Source organism: Balaenoptera acutorostrata, chromosome 10, assembly GCF_949987535.1.
Source record: "Balaenoptera acutorostrata chromosome 10, mBalAcu1.1, whole genome shotgun sequence".
Taxonomy (NCBI): domain Eukaryota; kingdom Metazoa; phylum Chordata; class Mammalia; order Artiodactyla; family Balaenopteridae; genus Balaenoptera; species Balaenoptera acutorostrata.
Window position 1 is genome coordinate 5,174,196 of NC_080073.1, and position 22,768 is coordinate 5,196,963.

At 47.3% G+C, this 22,768-nt stretch overlaps 1 protein-coding gene across 2 annotated transcripts in view; it reads right to left on the reverse strand.

Moving 5' to 3' along the window:
* Nucleotides 1–18,545, reverse strand: part of TSEN2 (tRNA splicing endonuclease subunit 2) — a 50,677-nt gene extending 32,132 nt beyond the window's left edge. For both annotated transcript variants that reach the window (XR_451986.2, XM_007192592.2), the window contains exons 1-5: nt 18,489–18,545; nt 12,395–12,609; nt 10,549–10,630; nt 6,472–6,508; nt 940–1,465 (exon numbers count right to left, since the gene is read on the reverse strand). Coding sequence is in view for 1 of the 2 variants with exons in the window: in XM_007192592.2 (XP_007192654.1) it covers nt 940–1,465; nt 6,472–6,508; nt 10,549–10,630; nt 12,395–12,583 (834 nt within the window). In the remaining variant the exon portion in view is untranslated. The remainder of the gene's footprint in view (nt 1–939; nt 1,466–6,471; nt 6,509–10,548; nt 10,631–12,394; nt 12,610–18,488) is intronic.
* Between the last annotated feature and the right edge of the window lie 4,223 nt (nt 18,546–22,768).

Sequence of the window (22,768 nt, forward strand, 5' to 3'; positions counted from 1 at the left end):
TGACTCTCCGGGCAGTCGAAGGTCTGCACGTAACTCGCAGCCAGCTCTGGCCCTCCACGTCTGCGCTCCTTCCTATCTGCAGATTCAACCAACCGCAGGTCGTGCAGCAGTACAGTATTTACTACTGAAAAAAATCCTTTCATAAGGGGACCCACATTCAAACCCATGTTTTTCAAGGGTCAACTGTATTAACATTTTGACTTAGTTCCTTTCTTTTATTGCCCATGAACTTTTCCTGCAGTTGTGATCATTTTGTTGGTCAGTTTTATGTGTTGCTTTTTTTCACCCAACTGCACCTCACGAGCATATGCCTAGGTTCTTAATGAGACTTCATAAACTCCACTCTAAAGGCGAGATATTTCTTCAAACGGGTGTTTCTCATGTTACTTAACTATTAGACTGTTTTTCACTTTTAGCTGCTACAGGTGATGCTGGGGCAATTATCTTGTAGGTCCCTTAATGAAGTGGATCTAGTTCTGCGCCCAGGCTCCTCCTGTGAGGGCTGCCCGCCCCACGTGAGCCCCTGCCCACCGCTGCACTCAAGACTGCATAACTACCGTTGCATTTCTTATTCTCCCTGGCAAGGGAGAGAATGTTACTGGACCTGATTTACTTTATGTTATGTTATGTATTACAGATATATGTTATTTAAATATTATATATATATTCATATATTTTTTAAAGTTAAGCTATTCACAGACTTTGAAGTTTCAGTTGAAACAGCCCTCACGACTACTGAGCCCTCAGGGCTGGGACCCAGGGCTGGCTGGTGCCCTTGAAGGGTCTGCAGTGTGGGTCCTGCACCAGCTCTCACATGTCCCGGGTGCTGAACACAGGCCTGCTACTGGTTCCGAGTAAGGGACGTCCCTGTTGGCCAGCATCTCCTCTGGGCCAGACACAGATGGCTCTGGAGGAGGTGATCTCTCTCCTTCTACTTACGTCCCCACCTGGGGCATCTTCCCTCTCACTCGCGTCACACACGACTTCCTCCACCAGCACGTAGTGGTGCTCAGGCCCTCTCTCCCTGGCCGGGACCAGACCCGCTCGTTGGCTGCTGTCCCCAGGCTGAGCGCCAGAGGGCGGGAGGAGAGCATCTTGTTTGCCGCAGTGGACGAGGGGCAGAGGAGCGGTGACCTCTGCCACGTGTTCATCGGAGCCGTGGGTAGGTATCGGGTCAGGCCCGGAGCCCTCCTGCAGGCGGTCTGATCGCTTGCTGGGATCCTCCAGATCACGCGACTTTCCTGCAACCCCATTCGTGGCAGAAAGTTTCTCTCTATCTTCTGTCCCTTCCGTTTTGGAAACCATTTCATAGTTCAGCTCGTTACACAACTGGCCCTCTTCATTCCTTTGCAGACAAAGATGCTGAAGGGGCTTCGTGTAATCCTCAAGGAGTCTACGCGCTGTGCTCTCATCCTGGCCTCGTCTTCGCATGAGGTTTGTGGCCCATTCCACGCTACGCTGATACCTGCCAAATAGAAATTCTGTTAGTGACAACACTTAAATTTCAATATTTAAAAGACAGTGGAATGTGTGAAAAAGATGGGAAGGCAGTATGCCAAAATGTCTATAGTTCTTCTCAATGATGGGCTATAGGTTGTTTTCGTTATACTTTTTTGCATTTTCTAACTGCTCTGCGATAATTATCTACTACTTTTTTTTTTTTTTTTTTAATCTTTGGCTGTGTTGGGTCTTCGTTGCTGCACGCGGGCTTTCTCTAGTTGTGGCGAGCGGGGGCTACTGTTCATTGCAGTGTGCAGGCTTCTCATTGCAGTGGCCTCTCTTGTTGCGGAGCACAGGCTCTAGGCATGCGGGCTCAGTAGTTGTGGCTCACGGGCTCTAGGCGTGCGGGCTCAGTAGTTGTGGCTCACGGGCTCTAGGCGTGCGGGCTCAGTAGTTGTGGTGCACGGGCTTAGCTGCTCCACCGCATGTGGGATCTTCCCAGACAAGGGCTCAAACCCATGTCCCCTGTCTTGGCAGGTGGATTCTTAACCACTGCGCCACCAGGGAAGCCCTATTACTTTTTGTTTTTATTACACAGCTTCATCTAATTTGCTTAATTTGAAAAAAATGACCCCAGTTTAACAAAGTGTGAAAATTTATGCAATTTAAAACTGGTGGACCAAATGATTTAGGTAAATTTAAAGAGAAAATGGCCATCCTTTGTCAGGGTTTGTTTTGCATTATTTTCAATTTTGGATGTCATGTTTTCAGATATGTATCTCAGTCATAGCAAAAAGTCTTCGTTTAGTATTGGAAAGCAAAATGAGAATTTTAATAAACATTTTTCACAGTACAGTACTTACTAATGTCTCCACTGTGTATGGAAAGAAATGATTATAGTTACATACACCCAAGCATCTTAATAAAAAATGGCCCTTTTTTCCATAATTTTCAAAGTGTATTTTAATGAGAAAATACATGCTTAGTTTCTTAAACTTGAAGGCAAGCCCTGAACACTTCCCAAGTTACAAAAAGTTACAGGCAAGACAAAAGGATTCTGCCTATTGAAGCAGCGTCAACACCTGACAAGGCTGCTGGGCTGCGTCACGTGACGTAAGACGCCACACGTGTGTGGAATCTGATCCGCAAAGGCGAAAGACATTGCAAAACTCAAGCACTTTTGGCCTCCACCTACAGCAATCAGTCTGCAAAGCATCGAAGAAGACACGTGGCTTGTGGGAAGACAGACGTCACTTTTCTCTTCACCTTGAGTATCCTGCCTGTGCATGGATGATGGGATATGTCATAGTCTGTAAACTGATAATTACACACAGTGAAGCAAGGAAGCTGGCTTCTGTTTTTTTAAAAAAATAAATTTATTTTATTTATTTATTTTTGGCTACGTTGGATCTTCATTGCTGCACGCGGGCTTTCTCTGGCTGCGGTGAGCGGGGGCTACTCTTCATTGCAGTGTGTGGGCTTCTCACTGAGGTGGCCTCTCTTGTTGCCAAGCACAGGCTCTAGGCACGCGGGCTTCAGTAGATGTGGCACGTGGGCTTCAGTAGTTGTAGCTCGTGGGCTATAGAGCACAGGTTCAGTAGTTGCGGCGCACGGGCTTAGTTGCTCTGCGGTATGTGGGATCTTTCCGGACCAGGGCTTGAACCCGTGTTCCCTGCCTTGGCAGGCGGAGTCTTAACCACTGTGCCACCAGGGAAGTCCCATTCTGCTGTTTTTAAAAAAAAGATCTGTGGCTGATTAACCCTGATTCATCAGAACAATCTCCAAGCTGTCCACACCCTGCTTATCCTACACGGGGATAAGCATGCAGCCCTATATACTGGGGACTGTATCTTAGATGTAAAGATTAAGACCTGGTAAGGCTGCTCTACAGCTACAAGGCAGGATGGTGCAGTGATTACACACGTGGACTCTGGTCCTGCACGTTTTGTGTTCAGCCCTCTGTCCCTCATAACTGGGTGACAAAGCCAATGACTTAACTGCTCTGTGCCGTTTCCCCACCCCTAAGATGGAGATAATAGTACTACTACCTCATAAGGATCACGTATGCACTCCTTTTTATAATCAGCATAAAACGTAGCTGCCCAGCGAGCAGCAGGGTGTCTCCTCTCCTGTATGAAAGGTACAGCCTCTCTCATGTGCAGTTAGAAGGACTTTCATATGAGAGATCTAAAAGGATCTATGCTCATCATGTCACCTGTAACATTGGCTAAAGCCTTCATGGGTCTATGAATCTCCTGTGTCTGAACACAAATTTTCGTGTCATGTGTATTTTCCTGGGGAAGGGATCCCCAACTTTCATCAAATTCCCTGATTTAAAATATGTGAAAGAACCACAGCATTAAAGGTTCAACAGTTTCCACTTTGAGCAGGAGACGTGGAACTGAGAGAGAGAGAGAGTGCGAGTGTACACATGCACACAGGTCCCCGCTCAGCTCTTAGCAGCAGAGCGGTCAAGGCAGATGTGAGTTCAAGCCCTCACTGTGAGCACGAGGTTCTCGTACCAGCTACGTGCCCTCCCCTCCAAGGCTCGGGGATAACTGTACCTGCCTCAGGGGGCTGTGCAAGGATGAAAGGAGAGGAGGTATGTGAAGTGCTCAGCACACAGTAAGTGTTCAATAAATATTTGTTACTTTATGACTGTGGGATTTTCCGGGGAGACTGGAAAAACAAAATCATTTTGACTCAATACCTATTACATTTAAAAAAACAAATGACATTTTAATGGATGGAAACGTACACCTTAGTGAATCGCTCTTCGGGAGCAGGGGCAGCCGTGTGGGTCGAGCACTGTGCCGGATCTGGGTTCCGGAGCTGGCTCTTCCGTGATTCTCGGCTAAGCCACTCAGCACCTGACACCTTCTGCTCTTCTGCCGAATGCCGGGATCACACCGCTTTCCCGCCTCTAATGACCTCAGATGTTTGTTTATGGAAGCTTAATGCAACAGCGGCTGCTAAAGCCTGTGGAAGAAAGCCTCTGACTCAGCCTGTGATCGACACACGGCAATGGGGCACAGAGCGGAAGCTGTCCTCTCACTGGCTGGCGATGCCTTAAAAAGTCCTGCTGTGATGAACCCTGAACACTGCTGGAGAAGCAGCAGGAAGAGAAGAGTAAAACGTACAAGTTGGAAAACATAAGGGGAGAGCAGGAGGAGGTGGGAGCTGCGATGAGAAGCAGCCAAGGGCCGGGTGATGCAGACCCGTGCCGGGGCCCCAGGAACACCGAGCGGGGCCATCTGAATACAGCTCAGCTTCTCAGGTGCCTCTGCCCTCAAACACACCTCTTCCATTTGCAGCGAACATCCTTCTTCACCTCTGGGGTGAAGAAGGCCAGTAATTACTAGCCTTCTTCACCCCAGAGGTGAAGAAGGATGTTCGCTGCAAATGGAAGATTTGGGACCTCCGGCCTCCAGAAGTGTGAGAATAAATTTCTGTTCTCTTAAATTGCCAAGTTTGGGACTTCCCTAGTGGGCCAGTGGTTAAGAATCCATCTGGCAATGCAGGGGATGCCTGCTCGATCCCTGGTCGGGGAACTAAGATCCCACGTGCTGTGGGGCAATTGAGACTGCACGCTGCAACTACTGAGCCCGTGCCGCAACTACAGAGCCCACGTGCCGCAACTACAGAGCCCACGTGCCACAACTAGAGAGGAGCCCGCGCACCGCAACCAAAGATCCCGCCTGCCGCAACTAAGACCTCACGCAGCCAAAAAAACAAAAACAAAAACAAAAAATCGCCAAGTCTGTGGTACTCTGTTACGGCAGCCCTAGGAAACTGACGCAAGGGTCAATAAAATTCCTAGAACGTTGCACATTCTACAGAGCTTACCTGAGGGATGACCTTCAGATCGGGGGGCGGCAGTCTCCCCCACCAAGAACCTCACATATTCAAACGGGCTTGCTGCCGTGTCATCTGTCCTGCCAGCCCGATCGGGATGCGGTTCTGAGGAACGGTCTTCTGCTGTTTCTGCATCCTAGTGTTGGTTGCAGCAGCCTGTCTACACTGCAGTCCCCGGTGGAATGGGGGCTCGGCCAGGTATTCTCAGGCCTCACGCCGTCCCCAGCCTGTGGCTATGGCCAGAGCAGCCCCTGAGATCTCCCAGGTGCCACTGCCTCTAGGGCACTCCCTGGCCGTGGGGTTTCAGAGCATGAAAAGGAGCTGTCAGATTCTGTCAGTACGTGCCAGAAACAAGATGAAGAACCACTGTAGGCTTGAGCGGTTTCAGAAGGCTTCATGGAAGAGTTGCAACTTGAGCTGTCCCGCAGGGATGACGAGCGTTTAGAATGAGGAACATTTACTCAACAAAATCCTACCAAGGGAGCGCTGGGTGTGGGGCTGCAGAGGGGAACCAGGCATGGTCCCTGCCCTCTGACAAATGACAGTGTGAGCCCAGTGTGTGATGTAAGGCACAGCGACAGGCGCCAAGGCAGATTCTGCGGGGGCAGTGGAGGAAAGGGCGGCGCGCAGACGCTCCAGGAAACTGGCACGTAGGCTGGATGTGCAGGAATAGCCAGCAGCACGCGTGCCTGGTAGGTTAGGGAGAAGTGTTCTGGGAAATGCGAACAGCATAAACAAAAGCCCAGAGGAAGGAAGGATCATGGCTGTGTGGGTGGTCTGTGTGAGAGCCTCTGGGAAAGCGGCTTCCTCTAACCCCGCAAGTGTGGAGCGATGAAGGACAGGGCTGTTTACGCCCACACAGCGCAGGAGGCCAGCTCCAAACCTAAGTACCTTAGTGCTTACAGACAACATATGTTACAGGATCAGCGTTCATATTCTGGAAGGAATTTAACTGGCAAAGGTTTTGGCTTAGGATTATTTTTAAAAATAAACTTAGTACAATTCAAACATGATTTGATCCACATTAAATTCAGACAAATTTTTCAAGGACACACCTACTACTACTACCACACACACACAAAAAAGGTGTGGACAACCACACCAGAAAAGGCTACCTGAAAACAGATCTGATTTAAACCATAATTTTGCCCAAGGTCAAAGTCCACCAAGACTTACTTTTTTGACGTGATTACAGGCATGTCTGTCTTCACATCTGCAACAACAAAGAAGTTGTATTAGTTTAGACAAATTTTCCTTAAGGGGGAAAACACTGATAACCTAGAAAAGACAAAGAATTTCAAGATTCACAAAATCTCACACCTAGAAGGTTGATGAATCCTGTCCAAGCAGCCAAACAGGTGCTTTACACACCATCACTCCCTGCACCCACGCCCTGGCAGGCGCTGCTGACCCGTCAGGGCTCTTGCTGGGCTTAGATGTGACCTCGGAATCCTTCTCAACACTCCAGCTAAGCAGCGACAGCATGGAAGGGGAAACTCTGCCACCTCCGAATGCTCAGGCCCTCAACTTCTAGGTGAGAGTACCGAAGCCCTAAAGTTACACACTTTACCCCCGTTCTCCGTGTTCCATCAAGCATCTTCTGTGACAGCTGCTCACATCCGCCTAAGGAAAGGGATGTTGAAGTAGATCTCATGGCGGTGTTAGCTCTGGATGTGGGTTTGGGAGTTCCAGGCTCTAGTTCCAGCTCTAGGCATCTGGCTGGAAGAGTCTTTCCGCGTAAAATGTTGACCAGGTCACTAACGGTGTGGGTTTTTGTCCTGGTCCTCCCTGACCCTGCCTTTGGGCAGCTCATCTTTCCTTTTCCATACTCGGCCTCCTCTCTGGTGCTCTAAAGGCCTGGAATTGATGATGTTCGGCTTTAAAATCCTAGGGAGGTGAGTTCACAGACTCCTATCTCCTTAGTAATTTGACCTAAGGAGACCTCCCTCCTCTGGTAATTTAACAACAAGCTACAATTTAGCACGTTTTACTGACAGTCTTCCATGTGCCAAGCACAAGATATACAGAAGTAATAAAGCAAATCCCCTCTCCTTGAGATACTCACACTCTAGTTGGGGAGACAGACCAGACATGACTGATTCTAACCCAAGCTGATTCTAACCCTTCCTGAGCAAGGACAGTACGTATTGTAAAGGGACTGGCTTACTTTACCTGGAAGGGTTAGGAAAAAACACAAAGGAGAAGGAGTAATTGAGTGGGGCTCTGAAGGATGAGTAAGAGTTCGCCAGGCGGACCAGGGGAAAAAGGCAGAGGACACCATGCACAAAGGCTGGGGATGGCAAACGCATGGCAGTTTCACACATCGGCCAGCAGCCCAAGGTGGCCGTGGTACCAACGAGTAGAAAAGGGTGGGTGGAGAGGGGATAGAAGATGAGGTTGAAGCCAAAATGTTGAAACGGACATTTGAGATCTACTTCCTGAGGGCAGCCCACAACCTTAATCTCTGTTTCCTTGGCCTAAATTCATTTCCTTCAAATTTCTACCCTACTTAAAACTTAGTTACTACATAGATCAGGAAAAGATTCTCAACTGTTAAGACCATTACACTATTTGAAAACTTTCTATTTTTGGGGGGGCCCAATATTAGTAACTGCTGAAGCCGGGTGATGGGGACAGGCAGGGTCATTATGCTACTTGCTCTACTTTTTTTCTCCCTTTTAAAAACTCTATGGAAAAATTGAAAACATACAAAAGTAGAGAGGACAGTATAATAAATTCCCATGTCCCCATCACTCAGCTTTAAATTAACTCATGGCCAATGGTGCTCCACCTGTTCTTCTGCCCACTCCCCTGGCCCCCAGATTACGTTGAAACAGATTCCTCATATCACTTCATCTCTAAATGGTTCAGTACATCCACAGTCACCGTGAGAACATGCCCGGGCTGGCCTGTGGAGGACGACATACCCGGTACCCTCCCCCCCTCATCCCGCTGGACGCCATCCCAGACCGGCTGACAGCCACCCAACAGACAACCAGACACCAGTGAGTCCAGCTACACCCATCACTGGACTTCTAACAGTGCAGCCAGTGGACCCATAACTAACCAGACGGATGAGCACATCCAGCCTAGATCAGTGGACCGACCCAGCAAACCTGGAAACTCAAATGAGCAATCTGCTTGCTGTTGAGAGCCACTGAATTTTGGGGTGGTTTGTTAAACAACACTGTGGCAGGAGATACAAAGTCTATCCCATTAGGACTGAACAGTCAAATTCCCATGTTTTAAAGTCACTCAAAATAGCTTCCTCTGTGGCTACACCACCTTGTTGTCATGTAATACACTTACAAGGTTCCAAGGTCAAATCTATAGTCTCACCTCTCTCTCCATCCTGTTCCATCCCCTCGACCATAGGCATTAAAAAAAACTATGATTTTATCCTTCCTTACATTTCAAAAATATATTTATATTCCCCTCCCCCTAGATAAGCCATAGCATACTTTCCTTTACCTTGCTTTCTTTGCTTAGAAATATATCCTAGTGATGGCCCGTTCCTACCTCAGCTCCACAGCATGTCATTATATGAATGGTCTATAGTTCATTCAGCTGGGATCCCCACCTTCCATGGACATTTTGGTTGTTTCCAGTCTTTTAACATTAGAAACAGTGTTGCAATGAATAGCCTTGGGCTCTTTCTTTTCATATTTTTGCCAGCGTATCTTTAAGATAAATTCCCAGAAGTGGAATTGCTGGGTTAAAAGTAAATGCATATATTGGGCAACTGGATATCCACAGGCAAAACAATGAAGCTGGACCCATACCCTACATCATAGAAAAATAAAATCAAAATAGATCAAAGACCTAAACTTAAGAGCTGAAACTATTAACCTCTTAGAAGGAAACACAGGGAAAATCTACACAAGCTTGGATTTGGTAACGGTTCCCTAGTATGACACCAAAAGCACATGAAAAGAAAAAAAAAATTAAAACGATAAATTAGACTTCATTAAAATGAAAAACTTTTACCACTTCATACCCATTAAAATGGCTATCATCAAAAACAAAAACAGAAAATAACAAGTGTTGGTGAGGATATGGAAAAATTGGAAAACCTTACGCATTGCTGGTGGGAATGCAAAATGACGCAGGTGTTATGGAAAACAGTTCGTGGTTCCTCATAAAATTAAAATAGAATTATCATATAATCCAGCAAGTCCACTCCTAGGTACACACAGAAGAGAAATGAAAACGTATGTCCACATGGAAACCTGTATGTGAATGCTCACAGCAGCACTACTCGTAACAGCCAAAAAGTAGAAACAGCCCAAATATCCATCTTTGGATAAATGGATAAACAAAACAAAGTATATCATACAATGGAATAGTATTCAGGATAAAGTTCTGATAAATGCTACAGCATGGATAGACCTTGAAAAAATTATCCTAGGTGAAGGACACAAAAGGTTTCCACTTATATGAAATATTTAGAATGGGCAAAATCAAAGACACAGAAAGCATATTAAGGTTACCAGGGGTTAGGGGGAGAGGAGGATGGTGGGGAGTAAATGTATATATGATTTTTCGAGACAGTCAAGTCCCCTCCGTAATGGCCATACCACCTGCACTCCCACCAGCAACGCATGAGAGTGTTTCTCAGGGGCTCACCAATGGGGCACATTGTCAAACTTTCTGATTTCTGCCACTCTGATTGCTGAAATGGTATCTCAGTGCAGTTTTAATTTGTATTTTTTCTTGCAATTAGATGTTTTAAAAAATCCTTTCTAATTCTGTTTTAACCTGCTGGTATTGGTTATGTAATTACCATGAGACTCCCTTAGAAAAATACACCCAGATGAAAGATTTATAAATTAAAGAGGAACAGCAAATGGGAACCATATACATTAGTATGTTTTAACAAATACATCAATGTCATGGTTATTGTTGTAAATCCCATTTCTAGAAATAAAATATAAAAGCCACCTTGCATATAGGTGAGGAGCCACTTAATTACTAGTACCTTCCACACGCACAGGACTCTGCTGAGCAATGCTGTTACTACAGAAAAGCCTAAATAACACTTTCGATAATTCCAGAAATTAGACGAAACACATTTTCACCCATCATAGGAACCCTTTCACCTTGATTAGAATTATTCTAGTTGCCATTTTTACCAGGAAAATTGCCAGTGGCACGTTTCTTCTCTTCTAGAATTTTACTGTATAATCTGGTGTTAGAGCCAAAAATGAAGAAAAAGATAATTTGCCAAAAGAACTGAATGTTGTAGAAGTTTACCTTTCCATTTGGCAACCAGCTTAGGATCTGAAATTGTGAAGTTCGGACGGCTTCTGGACAGGATACCTTTTCCAAAATAACCCTTCCGGGAAGAGAAAAAATAGAGTTCAGGATTAGTTATCAATTTTTTAGCTGAGGGAGAGTAACTATTTGAGTTAACAAGAGAGTCACTGCATTTTTCACAGCTTGACATCTTCCCTCCGATTACAGATAATTCACGATTACTGGCGAACACCTTAGCGTTTTCTCTCTCCGATCGTTTGAAGGGAGCTGGGAAGTTTCCAGGGCACCTCGTCTGTCTCGTGAGTAGTGGTCTCAGTCCCGGGCTGGGAAGCTGAAGGTGAAGGGCAGGCAGAGGCAGGATGTCCTCTGCACACGTGGACCAGGAGCAGTGGCCTAAAAGCTGGAGCTGCGTCCCCCAGGAACAAAAAAGCTTCTCGGATTCTCTTGTACGCAGAACTGAAGCACTACTCTTCTCCTTCCCGCTGACTCCAGAAACATTGATTCCCCACCCCCCCCCATTCCTTAAAATTAGAAAATATTTAAACCCATAGAAAACTGAAAGAATAATAAAATGAACCCCCTATACCCTCCCACCCAGACTGAACAATCAGAATAAATCACGTGTAGGGCACTTCACAAAGCCTCCGCTTAATGTTACATATTGCGAATGGGGAGGAGACTGTACTTGACCCCTGTCTCACTGGGGTCAGTGCCAGCCACTGTACCCCACTTTGGGAAGGTGACTACAACATGTATTTTATATAAAATGTCTAGAGAAGACACATGACAGAAACAGGAAGCAGATCAGGAGTGCCTGGGCTGGGAGTGGGGACAGGGGTGAAGTACAGTGAGCACCAGGGAACCTTCTGGGGCCGTGGGGACTGTGACGGTGGCCGCACAGCTCTATGAATCTATTACAGTCACTGCATCGTGCACTTACAATGGGTGAATCTTATGGCTGTAAATTATACCGCAATAAAGCTGCTTTAAAAATGCCTCCAGGGGCTTCCCTGGTGGCGCAGTGGTTGAGAATCTGCCTGCCAATGCAGGCGACACGGGTTTGAGCCCTGGTCTGGGAAGATCCCACATGCCGCGGAGCAACTAGGCCCATGAGCCACAACTACTGAGCCTGCGCGTCTGGAGCCTGTGCTCCGCAACAGGAGAGGCCGCGATAGTGAGAGGCCCGCACCCCGTGATGAAGAGTGGCCCCCGCTCGCCGCAACTAGAGAAAGCCCTCGCACAGAAACGAAGACCCAACACACCCAAAAATAAATAAATAAATTTATTAAAAAAAAAAATGCCTCCAGTGTTGAATTGGCTATGGGGGAAAAAATAAGCAAGCTTCCAATCTCATCCCAAACCTATCGCTGATGGAAAAAGCAAAAACTGGAACTCGTCCTCATGTAAGAAGAGGTCCTCAACCAGGAGAGCGAGCAGAGGACATGCTGAAGCCCCATCTGGTTTGTCCGGAGCCAGAACAATCTGCCACCCTACGGTTACCTCTGGGGATGGAGTGGCAGTGAGAGGGAAATTTTTACTTTTTACCCATTACATTTCTGTAAATTGCTTGAATTTTTTTTTTTTTACAATGCACATGTGTTGCCTTTATAATCAAAAAACAAGAAAGGTCAATGCACTGACCCAGCTTCACTGACGAAATGTGGGTTTGTGGCTGGGAGCTGTCCTCTGGGCTTATGGCTTTGGGGCACCTGATTCCTACATTGGCCTAAAGTGCAAGGAAAGCGTATGGGTCATTCATGGTCTGTTTCTGGGGGTGGATGGGGAGAGAGCGGCTGGCGCAGGGCTGTCAGGACGCAGCAGAGCCGAGGCTGCCCGCGCATACCTTCCCATAGAGCTGCTCCATATCTTCCGCGTTCCTCACAATCACATTGCTGTTTATCATCTCGGCCCGGAATATTCTACAGTCCTTCTTAGGACCACACTCCTGACCGAAAGGGATCGGCAGGGGAGACTCATAGCTCTCATACACTCTTCTTTTCCTCTTTGGGGGACGGAAAACTGCCTCTGCCATTTTCCAAGGTAACTGTTCTTTAAAGACTGTAACAGGGAGAAAGAAACAAGTCAATCAATAACTGTACTGACCAAACATGTGAGCACATTTATATCCAGGCTCAGAAAACCTTGTGGTCTGTGGGAAAAATATTTATAAAGCAGTGAACAAAAGGCAGAATAATGAGAAGATTTTGTTTGAGCAGCACAAACCCTACCCACCTAGGGCATCTTGATTACTTCCCACAACAATGCCGTGGTACCATTTCTCACTACAGCTGACGAGACTGAGGCCCAGTGACAGGTCCATGGTCACAATGCTCCTCGTGGGTCTCCTGACAGCGAGCACAAGAGGATTTCTGCCCATGAGGATTCCTCCCACCCTCTCAAGCGGCCGACAGATGTTTACCGAGCACCCACCAGAGGCTCCCAATCACCAGAGGTGCTAGGGATAGAAAGAGAAAACCAAAAGGACCCTGTCCTCAGAGAAGTAAATCTAGTGAGCACCTCCTTTTCCAAAAAAGGACCTTAAAATACGTTCCACACATTCGGTCAATCATCTCCCAGTTTTTCGGGTAAATTAATAATAGTAACAACAACAGCAGCAGTCATCATTTAAGGGTCTATTCCTCAGCACCAAGCGTGAGTGGCTAAGAGCAGGAAGTGTGAAGCCAGAGTGCAGGGATGGGAATCGGCTTCACCACTGCCCAGCTGTGTGACCTGGGGCACAAGTTACTTGATCTCTCCGTGCTCTGGTTTCCCCATCTGCAAAATAAGGATAAATACAGACTCCATCTTATAGTTTAGACCCATAGGAGCTTAGAACAGCCCCGGCACGCAGCACTGAGTGCTCTGCACGTTCGCTATGATTACTATTATGGCGCTATTGCTATGAGCACTAAGAACACCGTGTGACAGATGAGGAAACAGAGCCAGGTTAGACAGATGTTGTCAGAGGCCTGGAGGGTGGTGGCCCTGGATGACCCCGGGTCTGCTGCACGCCCAAGGCCACGCTCTTCCCTCTGGGTTCCGCTGTGAACACAGTCAGCAGCTGCCTCCTCTTGTTGGAAGGCTCACTGTTTCCCCAGGTTAGGGGCTGAAGGGTTACAGAGGATTATGGAGAATTACGGAATTACCACGCACCCAGCACTACGAGGGAGGAAAGGAAGGCGAAGCCAGTACCTCTCCCTTCCAGGCCTTACCCTCAACCCGAGGAAACAAAACAAGGACAAAACGCACACAGGCTGCAATTCAATAATGGCTGGGGGAAGGAAGTCAAGTTGAGTGCGTTGTACGATAAAGACAGAGAGCCACAGCAGATGCATTTGACTCAGGAAAACTCAACCACATGCAAGGGGGAAACGCAGACAGTGCAGGGGACTGGGTCAGGCGCTCCGCTCGTTGGGCAGCTGCCCTGGAATGAGACAGGGCACCTGAATCTGCCGCGCCCTCAGTCCCGGCTCCGGACCCGACTTACACGGACAGCACATCTGGTGCCTGAAGATACAGTGGAGTTGTATCACACACACGTTTAGCCTCCATGGCTCCAAACCCTCACAGGGGAACAAGTACGACTGATTATTTAGGCGCCTCCTGCACTCAATACCAGCATCCTGTTGGGCAAAGGATGTAATCAAGCCTGAAACAGCCAGTGAAGGCGGCGAAAGCTGAGGCAGGAAGCTGAGTGGCTTTAAGGGTTTACGCCCATTAAAAAGAAATCAAAAGCCTTGTCCAATGTGTAATGATTCCTTTATCCACCCTCCCAAAGATGTTGAGGAATTAAATGAGGACAAAGGAAAACAAAGATCAAGGAAGTCAGAGACGTTGATAAATCAATTACAAAAGTAACAATAAAAAGTAAGAATCAGCAAGTTGGAACCGTCATAGAATTGCCAAAGTATTCCCAGCAGCAAAATGCTAAAATAATTTAATTTCTAAATAAGAGTCCTTCAATGGAATTAAATAATGAGCACAACTGTATGCATTTTACATACATCTATGTGTGTGTGTATATACGTATATATATACACACACACACACACATATCGCTATATAGCGTTCATAACAATACTATGTACACCACATGTTAATGGGCAATTAAAATTTCCTCCCAAGGGCATTTTAAGTAGCTTTTCACTTGCCAATTTATCACTCAACCCAAGCAACTACAGTCGACCCCTGAACAACATGGGATTTAACTGCATGGGTACACTTACACCCAGATTTTTTTCAAGAGTAGATGCTACAGTACTACACTACCCACAGTTGGTCAAATCCACAGATGCAGAACCTCAGATATGAAGGAACCAGGGATACAGAAGGCCAACTATAAATTGCACTCAGATTTTTGACTGCAGAGAAGGTCAGAGCCCTGACCCCCTGCGTTGTTCAGGGGTCAATTGTATTGCATTTAGCATTCAATTGAAGAAACGGCAATTTGTTCTAAAAATTAAAATGATGTTGTATTGGGCTTTTTTGAGGCAGGATGCGGGTCTCTAGTGAGGCACCTTCTAGGGATTTCCAGGAATAATTCGAACTTTTATGATCATTGCACTTTTATAACTTAACCTTTGGCTAGTATTTGATTTGTATATATTACCTTTGAGATTTTTAAGAAAGAGAAAATGTTTAATGGCTAACTTCAAGAACTTCCAATTAAATTCCCTCAAACAAGTGAAAAAGTTCTGTTTCAATTTGCCTGGTTTGTTTAGGATTTTCCCTTTCAGATTGCTATTACATTCTAAAAAAAAAAAAAAGGCAAAAATGAGCTATGACACTTGATGGCAAGAACTCTGTACTCCAACCCAAGTTTGCATGACAGAAGGTTCCTGCCACAAAAGATTCCCAGTTTTCCACGAACCCTCAAAATCCCAGTTTAGTGCCACCTCTGCACATGTGACAGCAAGCACATCAAGAATTTGGCTCTTAGTAGGCGTTCCATATATGCAAAGCTGCCATTACGATCATGTGGCTTTCAACACCCCACGTAAAGCTCCCTGAACCCAGTTTCTTCATCTTCAAATTGAATAGAACTAGAAAACAGTCTGGAAGCCACTCAAATGTTAAACAATAAGTAACCATATATTCCAGCAATTCCACTCCTGGATAGGTAAAAGAAAACTGAAAACACGTTCGTACAAAAATTTGTACACGGGACTTCCCTGGTGGCGCAGTGGTTAAGAATCCACCTGCCAATGCAGCAGACACGGGTTTGAGCCCTGGTCCAGAAGGATCCCACATGCCACGGAGCAATGAAGCCCGTGTCCCACAACTACTGAGCCTGCGCTCCAGAGCCCAGGAGCCACAACTACTGAGCCCACATGCCACAACTACTGATGTCCGTGAACCTAGAGCCCGTGCTCCACAACAAGAGAAGCCACCACAATGAGAAGCCTGTGCACTGCCACAAAGAGTAGCCCCCGCTCGCCACAACTAGAGAAAGCCCACGCGCAGCAACGGAGACCCAATGTAGCCAAAAATAAATAAATTAATTAATTTAAAAAAATATGTACATGAATGTTTACAGCAGTATTGTTCATAACAGTCAAAAAGTAGAAACAACCGAGATGTCCATCAACAGATGAATGGATCAACAAAATGGGCTATATCCATATAATGGAATATTATCAGCAATTAACAGAGGAATGAAGTACTGACACAGACTATAACGTGTGTGAACCTTGAGAGCATTATGTGGAGTGAAAGAAGCCAGTCACAAAAGACCACACATTGTATAAGACCATTAATATGAAACGTCCGGAACAGGCAAATCCAAAGGGACACCAAGTAGATTAGTGATTGCCAGGTGCTGGGGGAAGGGAGCTATGGGGAATGACTGCCAATAGGTATGGGGTGTATTTTGAGGGGTGAAAAAGCTTTACAATTAGATTGCAGTGATGGTGTTGGCAGCATAACTCTGAATATATTAAAATCACTGAATTGTACATTTCACAAGGGTGAATTTTATTGTATATGAATCACCTCTCAATAAAGCTGAAAAAATTCAAGAGGACAAACCAGAAGATCTCTCGTGTCATAGTTTCGTAGAAGAGTTGCCTTGTGCAGAACTTGGAAGGCAAAGCAGGGGAGAAAGGATTGAGTTTGTTATTCCTCCATATCTGCAATAGGCATTTAAGAAATGTTTCTTCAGTGCCAAGATAGGAGACCAGCACGATGGGAGATGAGATGTGGGATGTGAGTACAATTACAACAGCTAACCATCATTGGGAGGTACAACATGCCAGGCACTGACTGTGCCAATGCTACACACGTGGGTACCACTACCCGCATTTCACAGATGAGTAAATGGAGGCTTAGAGAGGGCAGGTGATTTGGCCACAGCTGGGAAGATGAGAGGCCAGTAAGGCAGGGAGATAGGGCACGGTGAGAAGACTGGCTTCAAAGAGGACCTCTGTCTGAAGCACACACAAATGTATAGGAAGGACTGGGCCATCGGTCAGGGGGTTTGGGATGTGAAGGCTTGATGCCTGTGCAGCTTCTCAAGCTGGGAATGACAACTGAAAAGATTAAGAGGGAATTCCCTGGCAGTCCTGTGGTTAGGACTCCATGCGTTCACTGGTGAGGGGCCGGGTTCAATCCCTGGTTGGGGAGCTAAGATGCCACAAGCCACTCGGCAGGGCAGAGAGAAAAAAAAAAAAGTTTAAAAGAAAAGATTAAGAAAATTAAACTGGGGTCATATATAACAGTGGCTCTCAAGGCTTGGCTGCCCTTAGAATCACCTGGGGAAATTCTGAAACTTCCAATGCCCAGGCCTCACCTACAATTACATCAGAAATTCTGGGCTGGGACCCAGGTGATTTCAATATGTAGCCAAAGTTGTCAACTACTGGTGATAGGATGGCCTATTCAAACTCAATGCCAACAGCGATCTCCACTGTACAGATGAGGAAAGGGACTCAGGGGTTGACTGCTATGCACCTGTAAGGAAGGAGCTGTTACTTTTCCTTTTCTAAACCTGGGCATACCAACTCGAGGCACCAATACTGCTAAGTACATTTACTCTTCTATCAAAAGCAGGACTTGTTCCTAATTCTTCCCTTGAGGGAAAAGCTAACACCTTTTAGGTGTTCAGTAAACGTTTATTCCAAACAAAACAAAGTAAAACAAAAAGGGGGGAGGTAGCTTCATTTAACTTTCCAACCCCGTGGGCCCACCTTGCCAAACCAGCCTGGTTAAAACCTCCTACTCAGCAAAACTCACATTCTCCCAATTAAAAAACCGTTGAAGCTCCAAATGCGTACCTCCTGGGCCAGGGGAGGCAAGGATTAAAGGGAGAAGGCAAACAATCCTGCCTCTGGGGAGCTTTCAGGTTAGAACCCGAGACTAGACATGTAAACAAACGATAAACCTTTGCAAGCTGTTGTGAGGATTAGATGGGTAACTGTGCGAAGGAGCCTGGTACTGGGGCTACCATGTGAAGTGCTAGACCGACGGACGCTGTAGCTGCAACTAATGATCAAGAACTGTTAAGGGCCCAACAAACCCGCAACTCCTTGTCATTACGCATCCCTTTGCTGGTTCCCTAGAGTGGCGCCCCCAGCAACCCTACTAGCGGCTAAAGCTCCACTTGGGCAGAGCCTGTGTCAGGTGCACCTTGACGTCCTCTGCCCCCAGCAATGGACGTGGCGTCAATGTTTCCAGAAAGGACATAAAGAAGAGGGCTACAGGTACACGGAGAAGGGGAAAGGGGCTAATTCCGGTGGAACAAGGAAGCCAGGCCCCGCGTCCCGGCCCAGTCTGGTGCGACTCTGAGACCCGGGGAACTTCTGTGGGCCTGTTTGCGCTCTCGCCCCGGAGGGCTTTCGAAAAAGGCGATGTCTCCTCCCGCGGCGGAGACCCCCACTTGTGCTGCGGCACCGCCCTCAGCGCCCCGGGACACCACCTGCTCCCGGACCCCGGAGCCTTACCTTCCTCTGCCCCACGCGCTCGCCGTTACCCCAGCAACGCCGGGCGGGGGGGCGGACACCGCTGCCGTCAAGCAGTGCGGCCGCAAAGCCGGACGACTGCGCAGCCGCAGAGCCCGAGGGCGGGCCCACCGGGTGTTTGCGGAGCGCACCTGCGCAGGGTCGTAAGGCGGGTCTTCGGTGGGTGCTGCTGGTTCCTCGCGAGGTGTAAGGCAGAGGCGGCGCGTCCTCTTTGCTGCCTTCCCCGCGATCGTAGCGATACCCCCCTGCACAGATGCTGTTCTCGTTTAATCCCCACAACAATCCCGCAAGATCCATTTTACAGATGAGATCTAAGTTACTTATCCAATGTCACGTAGCTGGGAGGTATTGGAGTTAGAGTGATAGGACTAGACTCAGAACTCAGGTCTAAGGACTTTGGGTCCTCGCCCCTGGGGAGATGGGACTCTTGAAGCGACCGGACTTGATATGACCCCAGCCCTGAGGAAGTGGGTCCGCTGAGAGCCGGCAGACCTCAGCTTTCTCAATGCTTTTGTATAAGTGCAGCATGCAGGGAAACTGTAAGAAGTGCCCCCTCGCACAGGGCACTGACCAAAAGCCACTGTGGGCACTGGCCGCCCTGTGCAGCGTCAAGGACAAGTCAAGGACAACAGGCCGGGAGTCAGACCTGCATTTGCATCCCCACCTCCCCGCTCACTGGCTGTGTGGTCTTGAGTGAGTGACTTAACCTTTCTGAGCCACAGTTTCCTCTATTGAAAAATGGGTCGTCAGGATTATGAGGGAGGAGCAAAACAAAAGTGCCCTGGGAATTGTAAAAGCTTCTCCCACCTGGTTATTTTAAAGGAGGCCTGGTAGGGAGTCCAATAAACACCTTCCTAAATATGAACCCCAGGGTCCCCAGCACACATACCACACATGCTGGGCAGGTGGGGAAGGTGGGTGACAGGGATGGGTGGCAAATTGTGCCAGAGAGATTTATGGGGCTAGGTGAGACAGGCTTTGAAATCTGGACCTTTCCCAACTTTCTCTTGTCTCCAGGCCTTCCCACACGCTGTTGTCTCTACCTGGAACATCCTTCTCCCCTGTCTGGAGCAGTGATTCCTGGTCACCCTTTAGGCCTCAGCTCAGATATCTCTTCCTCAGGAGACTTCCTCTTGCTTCCCCAGGCTGGCTTGGGTGACTTGCCTCTGTGTTCCCACAATAGTCTGGTGCCCCCTATGCTGTCCCCGATTCCTGGTCCTCTTTGACTGTGAGCTTCTAGTAGAAAGAGCTCAAGACGTGGCATTAAGTGGGTGGTCTGCCTGCAGGGGCCTTAACTGCTCAGCTCAGGAGTTCAGATTTTAGAGAAATCAAAAGCCGAATAGCTTCCTGGTTAGAACGTTGCAAAAAAGGGAGAACTTGAGCAAGATTCACAGAATAGTGGTATCGGGATGGTTTGGGTTGGGAAGAGAGAGGTGGAGGGAGGCTGTAATATTGCACCAGAACATGCCAATGGAGGAAATACTGGATTTAGAATGAGAGGCTTTTAAAAATGAAAGGGAACTCCGAGGGTGTCCAGTTCAACTTCCTTACTTAACTGATAAGAAAAAAGGCTCAGAGGCACCGACCGTGAATTGCCAGAGGTAACAGAGCAAGTCTGAGGTGGCGCTGAGACTAGAGCCAGGTCTCCACAACCTCAGCAGGTGCTCGGCACTCGGCTTGGGAAGCGCCCATAATGGGATCTCAGGGGCCATCATCTGGAGCCCTGTCCCCACAGAGGGTCCAGAGCTAAAGCTAATGAACAAGATATTCTTCCCCCAAGATTTTCTCCTTGGTGTTCCCCCCCCCCCTCCCCACTGTGTGGTGCAGCTTTCGGCAAATCAGTTCCTCGACCAGGAATTGAACCCAGGCCACAGCAGTGACAGCGCGGAATCCTAACCACTAGGCCACCAGGGAACTCCCAACAGTGTGTATTTTAAACCTTTTGTTATGGTCCTTTTCAAACATACACAAAAGTAGATCGCAAAAAAAAAAAAAAAGTAGATCGCTTCCAGCATCTTCAACCTTTGGTATCTTGTTTCTTTTACACTCTCCATAAATACACCTTTTCCCCACTGCTGGTGTATTTTAAAGCAATTCCAGACATCATATAATTTCACTCATAATATTTAAGTATGTGACTCTAACAGGTAAGAATTTAAATTTTATTACATATATATCTATAGAGTTGATTCTTGTTATTCACAGAAGTTCTATAGAGTCACCATGAACACTGAATTGGTGAACACTGAACCATTGCTTCTAAGGGAATGCAGGTCGGTTCCTGGCAGCCTCTGGTCACAACATTTTCATCAACCAATCGATACACAACCTTGTTTTATGTGTGCTTTCGTTTAAAAACACTTTAATGTCTGTTGTAGATTCATGAACATTGAACTCATGGCCCACATCAGTATAACTCACACCTGAACAAATCTCATCTAACAAGTATATTTTCTCCGTAAGGCACGTCATGGCATTCTTGGCTTAGGGACACTAGACAGCACTTAAGCACTCTGCTTGGGGTTCATTTTATTTATTTTAAATTTTTAAATTTTTTATAAATTTATTTTATTTTATTAATTTTTTAATTTGTGGCTGCATTGGGTCTTCGTTGCTGCGTGTGGGCTTTTCTCTAGTTGTGGCGAGTGGGGGCTACTCTTCGTTGCGGTGCGTGGGCTTCTCATTGCGGTGGCTTCTCTTCTTGTGGAGCACGGGCTCTAGGTGCGCGGGCTTCAGTACTTGTGGCTTGCGGGCTCAGCAGCTGTGGCTCGCGGGTTCTAGAGCGCAGGCTCAGTAGTTGTGGTGCACGGGCTTAGTTGCTCTGCAGCATGTGGGATCTTTCCGGACCAGGGCTCGAACCCGTGTCCCCTGCATTGGCAGGCAGATTCTTAACCACTGCGCCACCAGGGAAGCCCCTTGGGGTTCATTTAAAAATTACCAACACAAATCACAAAAACATGAAAAACGTGGCACTAACGAGATGGCAAAAAGCACACTTGTTTATGATATGAGAGCTGAAACAAGACAGAGTATCACCGGTTGACTTCAGCTGAGAACACGCATATTGGGAGACTCAAATTTTTCTCCTGTCTACGCATGTGTGTGTCTGTAAGTGATCCAGTACTGTGAATATTGGTTTTGGCATTACAAATACATTTTAGCCAGGAGGTGAATTTGCAAATGCAGAATCTGCCAATCATGAGGACTGACTGTATATGTATATTCCCAATATCATCAGCACATCTAACAAAATGAACGATAATCCTTAACATCATGTGTCTGTGAAGGGGAACACAGAACCTGCATGTACTATTTGGGATATACTTACACCAAAAACAAATCGTTTATCTGAAATTCAAATTCATTTGGTATCGTGTATTTTATGTGACCACCTAACAAGTTATTGGGCCTTCATATGTGCCAGCCGCTTTGCATCCAATCTTGACTCTCACCACAGTCCTGTGAGATAGGTGTTCTCACCGATATTTCACAGTTGAGGTTCCCTCCCTGCCCAAGTTCTCAGAGCTAGGAAGTAGTGGAGGCCAGGTGAGGATCCAAATCCATGGGACCAGGGGGCTTGCATTCATTTTCTTCTATCATGTTGGATACGGGAGGGCAGTGCATTGACAAAGCACATTTTAAAATATGGAAATACAAGAATGACCCACAGCAAGTTTTGGTGGGAGGTCAGGGAAGACCCAGATGGGTTGAAGGACCCGGGAGGCTTCCGGGAAGAGGTGGCCTTTGCGCTGAGCCTGGGATAAGGGTGAGCCTGGGGAGAGCGTGGAGGAGGAGGGAGACGGCAGTCGGGGGCACAGGGCAGGCCCGCGTGCCAGGAGGTGTGGGCCTGGAGGTTCTGAAGAGGGAGGAGCCGGGCTTGGCGGGTTAGGAGGTCGAAGACGCCGATAAGGTCCGATAGGCCTGATCGTGCAGGCGCTTTAATTCCAGGCTTGGCATTTGGACTTTACCCCGTAGACAATGGGGAGCCACTGGCGTTTCTGAGCTGGGCAGGGCGGCCTCCGCTGTCGCCTCACTGTTTTTCCCAGACGGGGGCCCGAATGAGCCCTGCAGTATTTCATCGAGGCCACTAGATGGGGATATTTTAGCAAATTTAAACCACCCAGCCTCCAATTTCCAGCGAGGAAAACAAACACAGGGACCAAGCGACAGGCTCCACGCGTTTACCCGCAGCACGCAACGGAAAACGCAAGGGCTGGAAACGAAAATCAAACGAGGGGCACAGTTCAGCTTCTCCCTGCCGG